We start from the raw sequence: 18,786 nt of genomic DNA on the forward strand, positions 1-18,786 counted from the left end.
ACATTTGTTTATGTTGAAGAGTATTTCTTTAACTATGTAAAGATGTGTTACATTTGTTTATGTTGAAGAGTATTTCTTTAACTATGTAAAGATGTATTACATTTGTTTATGCTGCATTTGTCTAATTATATAAAAATGTGATGCACTGCCTGCCTAAGGCACCTGATTGGTCTAAAAAGAAGCTGAATGGCCAATAGCTAGGTAGTAGAGGGATAGGTGGGGCTGTTGGGCAGAGAGAATAAATAGGAGGAATCCAGGCGCAAAAGAGAACTAGGGAGAAAGAGAGGAAGACACCAGAGGCCAGTCAGCCAGGCACCGAGCAAGCAGGGAAGCAGGACATGAGACAAAACAGATGAAGAGAAAGAGGTTAAAGTCACAAGAGCTAGTGTCAGAAGCCTAAGATAAAACCACACATTCATAACGAATAGTAACTTTCCATGTTGTGATCTGGGAGCTTCTGGTCCAAGAAATCCCGCCTCGGCCCCCTCCCAACACACCTGCGGTCATTCTGGCTGATGAAGCCATCGTTGAGTTTCTCCACAGCGCTGGCCAGCATGGAGCTGGCATCATTGGCAAAGTCCAGGTCACGAATCTCAGACACGGGCACCGACACAATGGCAAAGGCCTCCTTGTCTTCCTTGGTGGGGCACGTGCCCAGCTGTAGAGACAAGGGTCAGCAGGGTGCCAGGGACCCTCCAGCAGGACCCAGCCCCACACACAAGGTTCCGCACCATGAGCCGGATAGGCCGCTCCTCTTCCACGTCGATGGGCGCATTGGTGCTCTGGATCCATGTGTTGGTGCAGAGGTGCCGCAGTCGCACATAGGAGTTCCTGGTAAGAGGACACAGCTAGTGAGGGAGGGTGCTACAGACGGCAGGCACTCTCGGCTCGCCAGTCTCCAACACCGTCCGCTTGCTCTGCTCTCCACGGTGTGGGCTGAGGATGGGTGAGCCCCGGCCCTACTGTGCGCTCTCGTGCACACAGACCGTGGTGTACCCCTAAACCAATGTGTGCTGATGGGCAAGGGGCCAGCATTCACCTGAACAAACCAAGCCCCCAGGAAGTGTCAGGTTAGAGACTAGGGGCTAACGGTTCCTCCATTATTCCCCAGAAATCCTAGTGGCAGACCTTGCTGTTCCCCTTTATAGATGACAGACTGAGGCGGCATGGTGGACGCATCTACCTGAGGTCTGGTGGCCAGAAAACACTGAGGCCTGGATGACTCGGGATTTTTTGCCTCGAGGCATGCACATGTGTGTACTTGAGTGCGTGTGTGTGCTCAGAACTGGAGGTTAGCATCAGGCCATTTCCTCCACCGCCCGCCATCTTTTATATGGAGGCAGATTCTTTTGTTGAACCAGGAACGCGACATGTTGCAGCATCTAGCTAGGCGTGCCAACTACGGAGATTCCCTGTCAGCAGGCTCACTCCCACCCAGCATCCGGACTCTGGTCCTCATGCTTGGACAGAAAGTGCTTTATCCACGGAGCCATCTCTACACCCCTGTGATGTTTTCTTCATTTCTCCTGCAGCCCTGGCTTCAAGCTCACTACACAGTAGAGGAGAATAAGGTGGTCCTCCTGCCCCCATCTCAGGCATGCCGGAATCACAGGCGTGAGCCACCGCTCCGGGTCTACAGTGCTAGATACTGAGCCCAGGCCTTCGTGCCTTCTACCAGCCGAGGCGCAGCCTCGATCACAGGAACGTGACACCCTGCATTCTCAGAGTTGGTGGGACCTTACAGGTGTGGCAGCCTGACCTCCCAGACAGCATCTGGGTTCTCCAGGTGCCTGGCTGCGACAGACCCGTTCACGCTTTGTGCTTGAGTACAATCAGAGGGTGCTCTTTCATCACACAGAAACTATTAACTACAACACTGTTCAGCCTATTAGCTCAGGCTTCTTGTTAACTAACTCTTACATCTTAAATTAACCCATTTCTATTAACCTGTGTATTACCACAAGGCTGTGGCCTACTGGTAAGGTTCCAGGCTGTCTGTCTCCTTCAGTAGCTATGTGGCATCTCCCTGACTCCACCTACTCTCTCTATATCTCTTCCATCCTGGCTATATTCTGCCTGCCATAGGCCAAAGCAGCTTTATTCATTAACCAATAAAAGCAACACATACACAGAAGGACCTCCCACAGCACTCGAGCGCCTGCTGGACTGGGCCAAGAGGCCGAGAAGCAGCTCTGTAATAAAGACAGGGCAGACCCCAGCGCAGCAAAGGAGGCTGTGCCTACACACAAGCCACAAACAGCTCTCAGAACAGCAGACCCAAGAGGTCCCAGGAACAAAGGGCCTCAGGCAGATGGCGCACACCTACCGGGGCACCAAGGAGTCAGTTTTCTGCAGCGTGGTGGGGTCCAACTCAAACAGAGAGGCAATGTCGTTGCCGTGTGGCACGGCTACCAGGCGGTACTTGATCTTCTCGCCAGCATTCCTGCGGCCTGTGCGGCCCTGGGCCCCCTGGGAGGAGGACCCCCGGGTCAGGCAAGATCCCACCTACTTCCTAGGTTGCTTGGCCTTGCGCCTCCTGTCCCACACCACTACCCCCTCCGCCCCCCCTCACCCCGCCACTGCCCCCCTCCCAGCCCAGGCAGCCGCCCTGCTCCGCTCCTCACCGGTCCTGCTGCTGCTTTGGGATCTGAGGCATCGCCTTTGTAGCTGGGGTTTTCCTGAACAGAGGTGCAAGGTGAGGGGGATTACTACGCTGTCAGTACACACACCCCAAACACAGGATCAAACTCAGAAGGCACCCCAAGATGGTTAGCCCAGGCCACACGACTCCCGGAGGAGCTGTGCAGAGAGCCCCTCATGGTCCCTTCTCCATAGGCACACACATGAGCAAGGTGCACATGCTCCCTGTGTCCCGGCACACACACACACATGCCATGTTCATGCGTGAGCAAGCATACGCAGGCTCCCTGCGTCCCCGGCATACACAGACGCCATGCCCATGTGTGAGCAAGCGTGCGCATGCTTCCCGTGTCCCCAGCACACACAGATGCCATGCCCACTCCACCCCTCGCTCACCTCGGCAGCCAGATAGTTGCCTGTGGCCAGGTGCTTGAACCGGTACAGACCGTTCCAGTGTCCCGCTCCTCCTCGGCACGGGTCGTGGTGGACCACCTGGGGACAGGTAAGGGTGAGGTGGGGAGGACTGAAAGGGAAGCCCAGACCCTGGGAGGCCTGTGGGGATCGAAGTGCCCAGTCCTCCCTGGCCTCTTGGCGATGGTGGGGCCAGGGGAAGGATGGGACGGACATTCCACCCTCGCGGGTACCGGGAAGCGAACACGGTGTGGGCTCTGACCTCCACCTCCCAGAGTGCGTTGGAGCTGGTGGCTGAGGTGGCCGACTGGCGCAGCGTGGTTCGCAGGAACACCTGCAGCTTGCCCTTGTACTCATCACAGGTGAGGAACTTCTCCTGCTCCGCGTGGAACAGCCGCACCACGTCTCCCTGGGGGCGGGGCGGGGGCGGGGTCAGACGTTCACAGTCACGCCCCCAGGCTCAGGGTCCCCCGGATGCGGCCTACCACGGGGAGGGGGAAGGGGGAACTGTGCGCAGCCCTCTACCCCAGGTTTCCATACTCCAACCCTCCAGGTACCTTCTCCCTCCAGGCACCTCCTCCCTCCTGGCACCTCCAAAGGCCTCTGTCAGGAAGGCAGGAAGGACTCCCTATTCTCAGGCTCCCAGCATAGGCCGTAGGGCCGCCCCCTCTAAGCCCCCACCCACCGCTTCTTTTATTCTCTGTGGCAGCTGGAGGGTGGCTTGTGGAGCATGGCTTGTTCACCTCCAGACCTTAGACAAAAACTGGGTTTGAATCTTGCTCCCCCATGCTGTGAGGGGTGGGATACTTTTGGAAAGGGGGTTTCTTTTTTTGTTTTTTTTCGAGACAGGGTTTCTCTGTGGCTTTGGAGCCTGTCCTGGAACTAGCTCTTATAGACCAGGCTGCAGAGATCCGCCTGCCTCTGCCTCCCAAGTGCTAGGATTAAAGGCGTGCGCCACCACCACCGCCTCCGCCGCCCGGCTTGATAATATATTCCTTATCTGTCAGTGAGCCTCAGCTGTGCCTTCTGCAGAACGGAGCCACTCTGGCTTCCGGCAGAAACTATCACACGGTTGGATGGAGTACTGGAGTACCGCTTGCTACCCAGGCAGAGAAGGGAGGCATCCTGCCAAGAGCCACGCAGCCCGGAGCAGGTGGGAGAGTCCCTGCCTCAGTCCCACGGCCCACACCTCAGTCCCGCCTTCACACTTGCTCCCCTGCGGGCGGCCACGCAGCAGGTTCTCGGAGCATGGCTGTCTTCCTGCACTGAACCTGGCTCTAGACGCAGTGCTCAGGGGACCCTCGGAGTGGACACGGAAATGAGCTATGCATCTGCACCCAGACTGCATCAGTCTCTACAGCAGAACCCAGAGACACTGTGTGGCCGGTGCAGGGAAGGCACAAACAGGTGGGCTTTGAGGAGAGTGCCTTGCTTCTAGCCTGCCTGGAGCCTAACCCAACACCATGACAGGCTTGCCAGATCTCACAGGGAATGGCGGAGAGGGACCCGAAGCGAGCCTGTCTAATACATGCTGCCCAGAGCAGGGACTAGCATGTGTCACTGGGCAGCTTTGGGGAGGGGCACTGGGCTGGACTGGGCTCTGGCTGACACCTGGACAACATGAAGGTTCCGTGAACAGAGGGAGAAAGCCTTTGAGCAACCCAGGCTGATGGGGGCAGCCAGAGCAATCAGAGCGATGAGGGAGCCATCTTGGAAGGAAAGGGGTGAAGGGCGCCCCTGGGGCTTCTGAGCAGGGAGCAGGCTGGCCTCCTCATGGTACCTGCTTTGAGGCCTTGCACCCTCACAGCCCCCCAAGACTATTCTAGCTGGGGTGCCTCACTCTTCGTTACCCCATCCCTAACCTGTCTCTCCATCAGAAGCTTGGCTTTTAATTCTCATTCTCCCCCGTGCCTCAGTATTCACTACAGGGGCACTGGCTGCTCTGCCTGTTGGGCCAGCCCCTCCCTGGCCTGGCGGCCACCTCCTCCCCCAGTGTACACACTGGCATGTCTGGGGACGGGGAAGAGGCACCAACCCCCATGGCAGGTGGGCAGGCACCAGCTCCTGGCAGCAGGCAGGAACAGCCTTTTCTTGCCAAAGAAAGCTTAGGGCACAATAAGGGGCCCACAGAGTAAAAGTCAGAGACAGGAAAGGGTGCTCCACGGATGTGGCCACCCTGAGGTGGAGGACAGGGTAGGGAGGTCTCTGATGTTCCAAGAGAAGAAAAGGAGGACAGCCAAGGGGAGGGATGAGATAGCTGGACACATGGGGGACTTCTGGGGGGCAGAGGGAAGCTGAAGAGAACAGAGCTGTCATTTGACAGCTGGGAGGGACTCGAACTTACCCCCTTCAACACCTCCTCCAGGTGGTCCCGGAACTGCATGAATAGATTGATCTTCCAGCTGGTATTGCAGTTGACAGAGTTGACCTGCAGGGGGGCGGGCAGGCTGGTGACACAGCTGAGCTGCCAAGCATGGCCAGCGCTGAAGACCAAGGAGGAGGAAGGGAGAGGGAAAGGGAGAGGGGGAAGCCAGCCCAGCTCCTGTTGTGGCTCTGGGTGCTTCCCGAAGCCAAGATGCCAGACCCTAGCCAGGACCCTTGTGGCAACTGGCCAGTGGGGTGAAGGATGAGACTGAACGCTGGGAGGCAGAGCAGGGAAGCAGTGAGGCCCAGGGTTCTGGGCAGCACCAGAGGCAAAGATGTGCGGGGAGAGACACACACACACACACACACACACAGAGCTGGGGACCTGGCTCAACCCCGGGACACACCCCTCGTCCAGCTCACCTCCTTGCAGCCAGCGTTGTCACTAAGCTCATAATTGCTGGCATGTAGAGGCTGCCCTGCGTTGACAGGATTCAGGATCACCTTGTCCCCCACGACCACCTTTGGAACAGGACAAAGTGAGGCGAGAATATTAAAAGCATTTTCCAGCAGGGTCTCCGCCCTCTGCTCAGTCGTGCAATCCCTCTGGAGGGTGGGCCACACCTCTGCCCAGCCCCTTCCTGCCCTGGTCATGTGCTCACATTGTCCCCATTGCTCCGCAGCTTCCAGAAGGGCTGGATGAAGAGCCAGGAGCCCTCGTTGCCTGTAGCATCCAGCGTCACCCGCATGGCGTTTTTCTCCAGCAGCGCCGGCAGCCGCTTGTTCACCGTCAGGTACTTGTTGCTTTTCATGTGAAGGAGCTGAGGCAGAGGTGCGGCGTGGGAGTGAGGCCGCCAGGCCCAGGAGGCCAGGCCCTCAGGGGGGAGGTCACACAGGACGTCAGACACACTGTCACAGGCTGACACGCACTGACACTGGCACACCTTGTCAAACTGCATGCCAGGTCAAAGTGCAGCTCAGCAGGAGATGACCCGCCAAGCACGCACCTCCATGAAGAAACAGAAATTATGCACATTTTAACCCGAGTCATTGCTTCTCAGACACAGTCCAGGATGACCTGGGAGTTCTGACCCTCCTGCCTGCGCCCCTCAGTGCTGGTCTGCAGAGATCTCAGACACAGTCCAGGATGACCTGGGAGTTCTGACTCTCCTGCCTGCGCCCCTCAGTGCTGGTCTGCAGAGATCCACCTGCCCCGTTTATGAGACTCCAGGGTTTAGCCCAGGCTCTGCGCTCGCCAGGCAAGCACCCTCTACCAAGTAAACTCCATCTACAGCCCTAGCTAATCTTACACAGAATCTTACAATCCCACAGGCAAACAATGAAGAGTTAAAGTCTTAGGTGGGCTGAGAGGCTTGGCACAGAAAAGCTGACTTCATGATAATGCCAGTGGGACTGTTAGGGCTCTGGTTAGAGGATCAGCATATCTCCCAGTGGCATCTACACTCTGAGATGGCAGACATGCAGATGGAACCTCCCAGCCCCTTTCCGTCTGAAGCCCAAGCACACTGTACAGACTTCTAGAGACTTCAGAAGTTCTGATTAAAGGAACAATTCTGCTTCTGAAGGTGCCTGTCTGCTTTTGTTTCCACGTCACCTCCATCACCCTGATCTAACAAATGCTATCACTGGCCTGCTTTAAGATTTGTTTATTTTTATTTTACACGTAGAAAGGTATTTCCTGTGTGCATGTATATGCATTGTGTTCATGTATATGCATTGTGTGCATGCAGTACCCACAGAGGCCAGAAGAGGGCACTGGATCCCCTGGAACTGGAGTTAGGCAGCCCCATGTGGTAGCTGGAAATCTAACTTGGGTCGTCTGCAAGAGCAGCAAGTGCTCCCATCCACTGAGCCATCTCCAGCCCGACTGGCTTGTTTACCAGTGAAGTAAACAGGGAGTTAAGGAATTTGAGGTCACCACACTATTGAGATCAGAGCCTAGCTAAGTATGCGCTCATGACCCTGAGCTAAAAACACTCCCCTGGGCACAGTACAGTACGGAAGTGCAGTTGAAAAGGTGGTAGCAGCCATCCACCAGAAATATCATCACACACACATTTACTCACACACACACTCATCCACACAGATACACACACTCATATGCACGCACACACACACACACACACACACACGCACACACACACAGAAGGGCAGGGAATGCTCTGCACCAAGGCCACACCTGGATCACGCTGCCGTACTTGACCACGTCACCGTGAACCTTCTTGTTCTCCGTGTCATTCTGCTTCTGCTCCATCTGGGCTGCATGCTGCAGACAAAGGGGGGGGGTGGGGGACACTCAGAACTCAGAAACTGCTCCAGAGGAAGATGACGCCACCATGCATGTGTGTGCGTGCACAAACACACACACACACCACACACTCACCCACCCATCCTTGGTCCTGTCTCTGGTGCTGCATCCAGGGGCCTTCCCTCCTCCCACTAAGCAATGGCCTGAGGCCTCAAATGCAGAGGACGGCCAGCCGGCGATTTCACAGCTCACCATGGCCGAGAAGTCTGATCCCACCCTGAAGGGCACCTTCCACGAGGACCCTGAGCTCTCATGCCTTTGACACATCCAGTGACTTAAGCCTGTGTCCACTCCTTACCCCCATTCTTCAGACTAAGCTGGGCAAAGGTCACTTGCCATCCCTCCCCGACCCCTCCAGAGATCCCTTCCCTGATGCTGCTCCAGCTCAGATGGCCTCAAGGATAAGTAAGCTCCATTTCCTCTTAGGGGAACCCCTATAAACTGGGCCATCAACCCAGACCCTTGCTGAAGAAAGGCCTCCTCCATCAGACAAGCACACTCTGAGGACAGCGGTCCTTCTGCCCTTTCCTCCCGCTCAGGGCTGTTGGGTCTAGGGTAAATCAAGCCAGGGCTGCAGAGGCTGCAGGGGAGCCATGCGTGTGCCATGTGATCCTTCAGAGCTACAGTGTGAAGCTCTGACTCAGGTGTGAGCCCCAGGTCTCAGCCCCAACTCGGTCTACAGTGGCTGTAGAGAGGAAGCCGGGGATAGCCCACCCTGAGACCAGAGCTCAGACAGTCCCTTCTGCCCTCCCTCCACGGCCCAGTCACAGCTATGGGATGGGGGTCCACCCAGCTATTCCAGTCCCACGGCCCCAGGGCAGGGGCCTCAGAGGCTCACCACAGCTGCTGCCCCTACGGTCGGTGTCCGCACTGGACCACACCTGAGCTATGCTCAGAGGACATTCCGTGTGTATGTCCACCAGGCCAGTGCCACAGCACTATGCATGTGCCCAAGAAGGAGAGTCAGGGTCCTAGGGGTTGCCTCGGCTCAACCAGACCCACAATATGGGAAGATGGGTCCCAAGAGCCTCAGGCTGCAGCTCTATAAAGCAGCGGGAGATTAAGACGAGACCCTGTGTTCTCCAGTGAGGTTCCCCAGAGCCACCGCCTCAGGAGCCACTGGTAAGTCCAGGTACAGTTGTGCCCACATCTAACCACTGAGTCACGTGCCCTGGCACAGGGCTATGCCCATCTTGGAACTGGCAGGAAGGATTTATACAGACATTGGGTTCCTAGACGGGCACTCCACTCCCTGTCTGCCCCAAATCGTGGACTTTTACACCGGTCTTGCCCATTAGGATTTTCAAAACGCTCATCTCACGCATGAAGCCGCCGCTGACTCTGAGGAGTGGAGGCCCTGTCGTACACCCAGTGCCGTGCACCCAGTCCCTAACACCCCCGTACCATGTGCCCCAGCCCCATGAGCCCCTGTACCATGTGCCCCAGGCCCTGTGCACCCGAATACACACCTGCAGCTTCTGGAGCAGTACCACGTCGGCGATCTTCTCCTTGTCCTGCTTAGTCTGCTTGGCTTTCCAGTACTGTTTCTGTGCAGAGTAGCGGTTCATGGGGCAGACTTTGAAGAGGCAATCTGGGTGTGACAGGAAGAGATGGGGACTCAGTCAGAGCTCAGAGCTCCCTGGCAGAACCCCAGTCTCTGCCTCCTGCCCACTCTGTGGGACAGGACAAAGCTAGAGACCCAGGTGGGGGGAGGGGAGGCTGAAGACATGGCTTGGAGCTTAGGTGCTTGCTGAACACTTATGAGGCCTGGAGTTCAGCTCCGAGCACCCATGTATCAAATGGGCAGCCACAAGACACCTGTAACCCCAGCCATGAGGCAGGTGGAAACAGAAGAGCCTTCCAGCACAGCTGAGACACAAGACCCAGGTCCAAGGAGAGCCTCTGCCTCAAAGGAATGGGTGAAAGTATTAAAGGAAGATACTAAGTACCACCTTCTGGCCTCCACACATGTGCAAAGATAGATAAACATACATACATACACACACACACACACACACACACACACGCATGAAATAAAACTAAATCTTAAGAAAGAAATTTGCCAGGTGTGGTGGTACACACCTTTAATCCCAATACTCGAGAGTCAGAAAGAGTGAATCTCTGAGTTCAAGGCTAGCCTGGTCTACAAAGCGAGTCCCAGAACTGTTATACAGAGAAACCCTGTCTCAAAAAACAGAAGAAGAAAGAAGAAGGAGAGGGAAGGAGGAAGGGAGGGAAGGAGGAAAGGAGAAAGGAAGAGATAGAAAAAGGGAAGGAAGAGAGAGAAAGAAAGAGAGAGAGAGAGAAAGGAAGGGAGAAAGAAAGAAAGAAAGAAAGAAAGAAAGAAAGAAAGAAAGAAAGAAAGAAAGAAAGAAAGAAAGAAGAAAGAAAAAGAAATTTGAGCCTCTCGGAAAACTGGGGTTTGAGAAGGTCTCCCTTTTCCCTCTGGGGAAGCTACCAGGTTCTTTACCTCCAAGGCCTCACTCCATGCCGTCTGTGCCGGCTTTTGCAGGTGTGGACAGCTATTGCCCTGCCTCCCTGGCTCACCCCATCTCACAGCTGACTCGGACATCACACAATCCCACTGTGTAAGGGACAGCTCACAGCCCCCAGTCCACTTTGGGGTGAGGCTAGACCATTCGCCCAGGATGGACTGTTTTTCCAACACCACATTCTGCTCAGCTTCTTCCCACTGCCCCCAGATGACAGAGAAGAGTCCCACACACACACTGCAGTCCCTGGGGACCCTTATACAACAAGCTATGCTTCTCGGCCTCTTGATCTGGTCAGAACAGAAATCAAGGTCCAGAAACAGAAATCGCAACTGAAATTTTCATTTTGGCCAAGAAACAAAACACCTGTCACTTCTGTAAGTCCAAACTCCAAAAACCGGTATCCTAAATTTCTACTAAGCTAAAGGAGGCCTCGGCTGGAAGAGCCTGAAGTTTGAGGGGGAAGAGTGGGTTCCGGGGACGGATGGGCTGTACACACTGGCAGTGTGAGACAGCAGCCCTGTGCATTGTGAACACCCCAACACGACAAGAGTCATAGCCTTGAGGGAAGCTGGCCTCGGTCGCCCCAAGAACCCTCTACAGCTAGGGCTGAGCATCAGACTACAAGCTCTGGGGACAGGGCCAGCAGAAGACATGAAGAGACAGGAAGTCACGAGGGCAGGATCCCCCTCCTGACCCATCATGCTCTCCCTATGACCACATCCCTCTCGAGGTTAGGGCGGGCTATCAGGGGGATCTATAGCAGATCTGATCTCCCATCAGCCTGTGGGGTACAGAGGTCCCGGAACTGTTGAGGAGGAAAGTCAGGAGAGGCCAGTGTCATGGAGGAGACCGGAGGGGCAAGCAGCGATTCTAAAACAGAGGCCTCCAGCATGAGGGGTGGCCCTGCTACAAAGATGCTCCCCGTGTGTTTGAGGGCTCTGCTCAGTCTTTGGGGTGCAGCTGGGGTCTTCCTGCTTCTCCAGGCCATGCTGAGGCTCCACCTCATCCCCAGGATCCCCCCCCACCTTGGTCAGGGTTGGTGGCAAACCTCTCTCCCCACTGATCTATTCCCCAGGGGCTGGGTACACATGTGAGTGCAGTTCCTGAGGCGGCCAGAAGAGGGCGTCAGATCCCCTAGAGTGGGAGTCACAGGCAGGTATGAGCTGCCTGACATGGGAGACAGGCACTGAACTCCGGTCTCTGCAAGAGTAGTGCGCCATCCCCAGGCCCCTTCCCCAACTCTGAAGGTTGCCTAGCCCCCAAGAAGGGTACAGTACATATCACTAAAGAGTCAGTACCTGTGTGGACACAAACCATCTTTGCACCCAAGAGAGGAGGAAGTGAAGCAGCATCACACCCTGGTCCTGAATCTTCCCTAGAAACCCCCAGAACTGTGAGGTCCATCCACTTGTCCTGCACGGACCCTCCCTGGAGCCCCACCCACACTCTATGCCCCAAGGACCTATGGGACAGTTTCTGTGCACTGTGCTTTGCCCAAAGGCAGCTGTGTCAGAACCCGGAGGGGTCCAGAAGCTTCTCACAGCATGAGTGACAGAAGCCCACAGCATTGCAGACCATGAGGAAAGGCTGAGGGTAGAGGAGTGTCCAGGGGACACAGGGCAGGGCCCGCTGCAGAAGGCCAGGCGTGTGTGGGGGTGTGACTCAAGAGCGCTTCCAGGCATTCCCAAGGCCTGGGTTCCACAGTCCCAGCACTTAGGAGGTGGAGGACCTGGGGCTACAGCGACTCTACAGCCATCTATCCACATTCACAATCGTCCCTGGGATGAGGCAGCCTCAAGCTATGAACACTGCAGGTCCCAGAGGTCTCAGGAAAAACCTAGAAATACACTCTTCTGTGATGTCTCTCAGGAAGGAACCCAGGGCCCCACACTGCCTGAGCCACATCCTCAGCCCTTGGGATAAGCATTTTTTAAGCATTTCTTTTCATTTATGAGCATGTGTGTGCCCCATGTGAGGGGTGCCTGAGGAGGTCAGAACTGGAACATCGGATACCCTGACCATGGATTTACAGGCTATGGCTGTTGGAAACTGAACTTGGGTCCTAACCACTGAGCCATCTCTCCAGCCTTGGAAGGGGAACTTTTAAAGTTGGGTAGCCAGAGGCTGGGAGGTGGCTCGAGAACACTCGCTCCTGGGGGACCCAGTTTTGACTCCAGCACGCACGCAGCAGCTCACAACCGTCTGTGACTCCATTCCAGAGGTCGAATGTCCTCTTCTTACTTTCTTAGGGACCAGGCACACTCCCAGGGCACAGAAATGCATGCAGGGAAACACTCAGACACATTAAATAAAGTAAATAAACCTTTCTTTAAAACAGAGGGGTGGCTGGAAGGGTCTGGGTTTATAGTGTGAAAACAGAGTTTACAACCGCATGCGGTGTTGCTGGGGGAGAGCAGGCCACACAAGTTCTCTCCCCCAGGACAGGCCCCAAACATGAACTGTGGTCCATCGATGGGAAAGCAGAGCCTTCGAAGGCGCAGGCAGCTGGCAGGAGGTGACAAGGTGGCGTGCTTAGGCTGCTGTGCTGGCGGGGTGTGGATGGGGGCGTGGGGACCAAGTGACAATACGGATGGAAGCGGGGTGTTCTCCACATTCCATCACCCTGGACGGTGCCACCACAAGGACTGGTGTCCTGAGTGCTTCTCTGCAACGGGATAAAAAGATGGAAAGTAGCCCGTGGGGTCCCCAGTGGGTACCCCGAAACAAGTCACGTTGGAAAGGCACAGGAAGGCCACACAGCAGTGGGAGGAAAATGGCTTCAGGTGGCACTCGGTGACTATAGCACCATGCGGAGGGAGGGAGGGAGGGAGGGAGGGAGGGGCTAGGGGCAGGTATGAAGGCAGGGAAGGAAATGCTGAAGCTCTGCTTGGAGGTACATGGTTGTGATGCCAGCAGTTCACAGGCTGAGGCAGGAGGATTGCTGCCAAGTTGGAGATCAGCCTAGGGTACACAATGAGTTCAAGACCAGCCATGGATACAGAATTAGGACCTGTGTCACAACAAACAGAACCCCAGACAGGGAGAAAGGATGAGACAGAGACAGACACACAGAGACAGACGACAAACATCCTGGCCCTCACCACACACACGACACAGATGGACCTATAACCCTTCAATATGTTGTGACTTTTTGTTGCTCTTGTTGGTTGATAATAAAAGCTGCTTTGGCCAATAGCGAGGTAGAATATAGCTAGGTGGAAAAGCCAAATTGAATACAAGGGAGAAAAAGAGTCGAGGGAGACACCAGACAGCTACCCAAGAAACAAGACGCTAGCAGACCAGTAAAATCCACAACCACGTGGCAATACACAGATTAACAGAAATGGGTTCATTTAAAAGTAAGAGCCTGAACTATAGGCAAACACTTTGTAATTCATATTAAGCCTCTGAGTGGTTATTTAGAAACAGCAGGACAGGGCGGGATGAGAAACCTCCGTTTACACCTTGAGGACACTACACCAAGTGACAGACCGGGCACAAAAGGATATTCTGCTTCCACTGATAGAAGTTCCTAACTGGCCAGAAAGCAGAATCAGGCCTGGGGTGACAGCAATGGCTGCACCATGACATCTGGAATGCCATCAAACTAAATGCTTGAAAATGGTTAAGATAGCGTGGGGCATGGTGGTGGCTCAGGCCTGTGACTTGGGAAGTGGACAGAAGGATCAGAATTCAAAACTAGCCTTGACCATCCCTCTAATCACACAAATACACAAGCGAGTGTGTCCACGTGAGCGTGTGTGCGCACACACAGAGCATAGATCTTTTTTTCCTTTTATAGATGTTTTTGGTTTTTTGAGAAAGGCTTTCTGTGTGTTGCTCTGGCTGTCCTGGAACTCGCTCTGTAGATCAGGCTGGCCTCGAACTCAGAGATCTGCGTGCCTCTGCCTCCCTGTGCTGGGACTGGGGGTGTGCGCCACCAGCACCCGGCTAAAGATGATGTACTATTTTTAATTATGTATATGGATGTATGCACAAGGGCAGGTGCCCACAGAGGCTGGAAGAGGGTGCAGGGCCGCAGCGCTAGAATTATAGGCCGCGTGAGCCGCCCACCATGGATGCTGGAAACCCAGCCCTTAGAGCAGCCGGTGCTCTTGCCTGCCGAGCCATCTCTCCAGCTCTAGCAAAGGACTTTTTTTGTTAAGTAAATATATATATATTTCGAGACAGGGTTTCTCTGTAGCTTTTGGAGCCTGTCCTGGAACTAGCTCTTGTAGACCAGGCTTGGCTTCGAACTCACAGAGATCTGCCTGCCTCTGCCTCTGCCTCTGCCTCCTGAGTGCTGGGATTAAAGGCGTGCGCCACCACCGCCCGGCATTAAGTATATTTTACCACAATTAAAAGTAATTTTTAAAAAATAATTAAAGCTATGAAATTTTAGCCAGACAGTGGTGAATTGTACAAATACTATATTCACATCATTTCCCAAGAACTTGAACCAAAAAGAATGAATTTTTAAATGAAAAAGAGAAAAGGGGGGGGCTGGAGAGATGGCTCAGCAGTTAAGAGCACTGGTTCTTCTTGCAGAGGAAGTGGGTTCAATTGTTAGCACCTACATACATGGCCGCTCACAACTGTAACTCCAGTTTCAGGAGATTCAGTGCCCTCTTCTGGCCTCCACAGGAACTGCACACATGTAGTATACAGACAAGCATGCCGGCAAAACAGAAATAAATCTATCTGGGGCACATGCCTTAAATCCCAGCACCTGACAGGCAGGGGCCCATGGATCTCCATGAGTTCAAGGCTAGCCTGGTCTACATAGAAAGTTCCAGGCCACCCAGGAGCACGTAGTGAGACTGCCACAAAAATAAATAAGCTAATAATGATGATGATGATAAATATTTAAGAGAGAGACGAGACTGAACTTTTAGGAACTGAACCCAGGGTCTTACAAATGCCAGGCAAGCAGCTATCCAACTGTGGGCTTCTGGGAGGCAGCTCGGTGAGAAAGTCCTTCCACACAAGTGTGAGTGAGGACCGAGTTCAGTGCTCAGCATCCACGCCAGGCACAGCAACAGATGTCTGGAATCCCAGCCCTGGGGATGCTGAGGCAGAAGGAGACCCTATCTCAAAAAGCAAGGGGGGGGGAACCAATTAAGGAGCACACCCAGTATCGACCTCCAACCTCTCCATGTGAACGCAGACACCGCACTAGAGATCTAAAAAACAAACTCAAGCCGAATATGGATGACACTTGCAGCCGCGGCATGCATCAGTAGCCTCTGACATGGCCTGCTGGAGAAGGGGCATGGACGGAGGTATCCGTGGGCAATGGAAAGCCAACTGTACACAGCCTAGAGTGGACAGAAGACAGTATCACCCAGCCACTCCCAAGAGTGCGCCCTCTACTGGTGGGGTGAGCCCTGGTACCTGGGTGCCCCAGGCAACTAGTCAAGTAGGGTGTCCAACTGTGATCTCAGCACTAGGCAGGCAGAAACTGGAAGGTCGCAAGATCTGGGCCAGCGTGAGAACGACCTTGTCTCAAAACAAGAGTCCAGAGAACTGATTCTAAACTCTCCCAAGCACAAGTCCACGAGGCCGCCTCAGAGAAAGGCCGCAGGGTCGTTTCTCAGGACAGAGGAGTGTTCTTCCCACCCCGCCAAGTCCCCTCAGGGAACTCAGAGAAACCCTGGCACATGAGCCAAGGAGACAGGTATGGAAACTGAGCTCAGCACTTACTAACAGGCTAGCCCGTCACGGAACACTATAGGCTGCAGCCTCAAGCCACACGCAGCAGGGATACATCTCATAGGACAGCAGGACAGGACAACGGATCGGCACAGAGGGCACAGTCAGCCCAGGTCAAAACTGCCCTGTGTGTTCCCGCTCTATCCCGAGGTCAGAATGGCAAACACTTTAAACCCGGCCCCTGAACAACAGAACCAACTTCACAAGTGTGTGTGTGTACGCGCACGTGTGTGTATGTGTGTGTTTTCATGTGTGCGTGAGCTAACTCATGTGGTGACCAGAGCTAGTTACCCAAGTCTTCCTTGATCATTCTGTTTTGTTTTTTGTTTTGTTTTATTTGGTTTTTGTTTTTTTTGAGACTGGGTCTCACTATATAGCTCTGGCTGGTCTGAACTTGCTATTTAGACAAGGAAATCAGAGAACTGCCCACCTCTGCCTTCTGAGTGCCAGAATTAAAGGTGTATGAGACCCATGGTCCACTAGTCTTACAGACACGGGTCACTTCCTCTGGCTTTGAGTATGTTTTGTTTTGTGACACTGGAGATTGAACCACTGCCCCCAGCACGCTAGGCAAGCGCTCTACCACTGTGCTACCTCATCAGCTCCCAAAGGGCTTGGGGGTGCTCTGGAAGAGCGGGGTGAAAGCTGGAGGAGGGGCACCCAGCTACGCAAGCAGAGGAATTGACACTGCAGCCCCTCCTCCCACCAGTCTGAGCAATGAGGTGACCTCAGCACACTAGTCCAGGTGTCTGTGCCCGGAGGCCTGCACTCTGAGCGTCCCGAACTTTCCAGGAAGCTCCCACACTGGCCTCGCAGGAGGAGCAAGGGAACACACCATCAACACCCACAGCAAGAACAGCCATCAGGGGGCTGGGCTGGGGGGAGGCACCACTGGCACCCGCAGACTGGGCCTCCCAGGCCCTTGCCAAGTCTGGAAAGAATTCCCCAGACAAGCTGAGGCTTGGGGTGAGGCAAACAGTGGATGGAGTTGAAACCACAGAAGCCGAAGCAGACTGATGACGGCTCACGGGAAGGTACATGGGGTAGGGACTGAAAGACACTGGGCAGTGAGCTGTGGGCAAGGAGAGTCAGCAAGGGCTGGGCTCATCCCAGGATGGGAGGGCGGAATGCCTGGGGATCCCAGAACAAAGTCCATGACGACCTGGCAACTTCCAGATACCTGCCATGGCCCCACACCCTGCCGCGGGAGGGCCAAGATACTGCAGGGAAGGAAGCGGGGGAGCCAGCAAATGGCAGGTGGGAGGCACTTGCCTGAGCTTCTGTCTGCAGAGGCTGGAGTCCTGCATCTAATGTTAGTCCCAAGATCTAATGTTCCAAACTTGCACCTGCCAGCCGGAAGCTGCAGGGCACGGATCCTGCCTAAGGCTGGCTGGCATCATTCAAGCCCAGCGGGACCACGGGAACCTCTTGCACCCCCCCCCAAAGCACCCAGAAGGTGGTGGGTGGACTCCGGGTCACTCTGTCATACTTCACTGCACAGGTCAAGAGGACCTCCAGGGGTCCTGTACCCAAGCCTTGAGAAACCATAGAGGAGCTGGAGGCGTGGGAAGAATGCAAGAAGTCAAAAGGGTATTTGTTTTACTAAGTGGCTTTTTGTTGTCAAAAATTGGCCCCAAACTGTCCACTGGACGCCAAGGGCATATCTTCCCCTACCACGCCCACTTCCCTGTCACCTGCCAGTCCACACAATCCCTTCCCTGCCCTGGCAGCTGCCAGGGGCCCCAAGGGACCTTCACTTTTCTCTGCCCCCTCCCATCTCCCTCTCTCTCTTTTCTTCTCCGCTCCCCCACCGAAAAAAAAAAAAAAAGAGCTAGGAGGCAGAAACTTCCACTAAAACTAGAAAAAAACCCTCCCTGGGAGAGCCAACGTTCTGGTAAGGGGCACAAATGACAGCCAGACTGGAGTTCAATCCCAACCAGGACAGGAAGATCCCTAGACTTTGTTCTCAGACCTCCACACGTACACCGTGACCTGCAGGTGCCTACACACACAGTGGTCGAAACCCCAGCACTCGGGAGGTAGAAGCATTTGGTTCAGAACCACCTTGGCTACACAGTGAGCGTGAACCTACCGTGCTAAAACCCCGAGAGAGACAGAGAATAAGCAAATCACACGGAACACAGCGCGCTGGAGTCAAGCTATGCAGAAAACTAAACAGGACCTGGAGCCAAGAGTCAGGAGCCAGGGGCGGTCACACTGACACCAGGAACAGCCACTGACACCGAGGAGAGCAGGGTGAGGCGAGGGTGAGCAGGGCAGAGGGACGGCCAAGTGCAGAGGTGAGGGGTGGCTAGTCACTGGGGGAGCTGGAGGTGCTTGGCCTGAGGGGAGAGGGAGGGAGGACAGCCCAATGCAGAACCAGCGTGGGGCAGAGAAAGGCTGGTCAGGACCAGAGGTCTTCCCACACAGCTGCTGAGACACGCCTCAGCCTTTGGCATCCGCTTATTAGACAAAGCCCCGACTCAGAGGTCATGACGAAAGCGTGGACAGAGAAGCACTGAGACAAGGCCCTCTGGGGCCAGGAACCCCTACCACTCCCCACTACATCCCCAACAGATAGCAGGACGCCACCTCCACCCCGGCAGCAGTCAAAGGATGCCATCTAGGTCTCTTAGCCCCACCCCTGCCCAGCATTTAGACGATGACGTCTCCCACCAGCCTCTCCCAGAAGAGCAACCACACTGCAGCCGACCTGGTGGCATCATCTGGCATGTTCTTGCCTGCTCCCACCACGCCCAGGCTCCGGCTGTCTGGTGCATGTCAGCCTCAGCCCTCACAGGCAATCCCTTGCTTGGCCAAGGACAGCCAGGCTGG

General features: G+C 54.9%; 1 protein-coding gene across 1 annotated transcript in view; it reads right to left on the reverse strand.

Annotated features, from left to right (window-relative positions):
• The window catches only part of Itpr3 (inositol 1,4,5-trisphosphate receptor type 3), a 68,058-nt gene that overhangs the window by 31,825 nt on the left and 17,447 nt on the right, over positions 1-18,786 (reverse strand). Inside the window, exons 3-13 of the mRNA XM_005360390.3 lie at positions 9,214-9,335; positions 7,616-7,702; positions 6,078-6,236; positions 5,839-5,937; positions 5,396-5,479; positions 3,314-3,460; positions 3,037-3,132; positions 2,625-2,678; positions 2,327-2,469; positions 732-831; positions 498-658 (exon numbers count right to left, since the gene is read on the reverse strand). Coding sequence (XP_005360447.1) covers positions 498-658; positions 732-831; positions 2,327-2,469; positions 2,625-2,678; positions 3,037-3,132; positions 3,314-3,460; positions 5,396-5,479; positions 5,839-5,937; positions 6,078-6,236; positions 7,616-7,702; positions 9,214-9,335 — 1,252 coding nt within the window. The remainder of the gene's footprint in view (positions 1-497; positions 659-731; positions 832-2,326; positions 2,470-2,624; positions 2,679-3,036; positions 3,133-3,313; positions 3,461-5,395; positions 5,480-5,838; positions 5,938-6,077; positions 6,237-7,615; positions 7,703-9,213; positions 9,336-18,786) is intronic.

Source organism: Microtus ochrogaster, linkage group LG2, assembly GCF_000317375.1.
Source record: "Microtus ochrogaster isolate Prairie Vole_2 linkage group LG2, MicOch1.0, whole genome shotgun sequence".
Lineage (NCBI taxonomy): Eukaryota > Metazoa > Chordata > Mammalia > Rodentia > Cricetidae > Microtus > Microtus ochrogaster.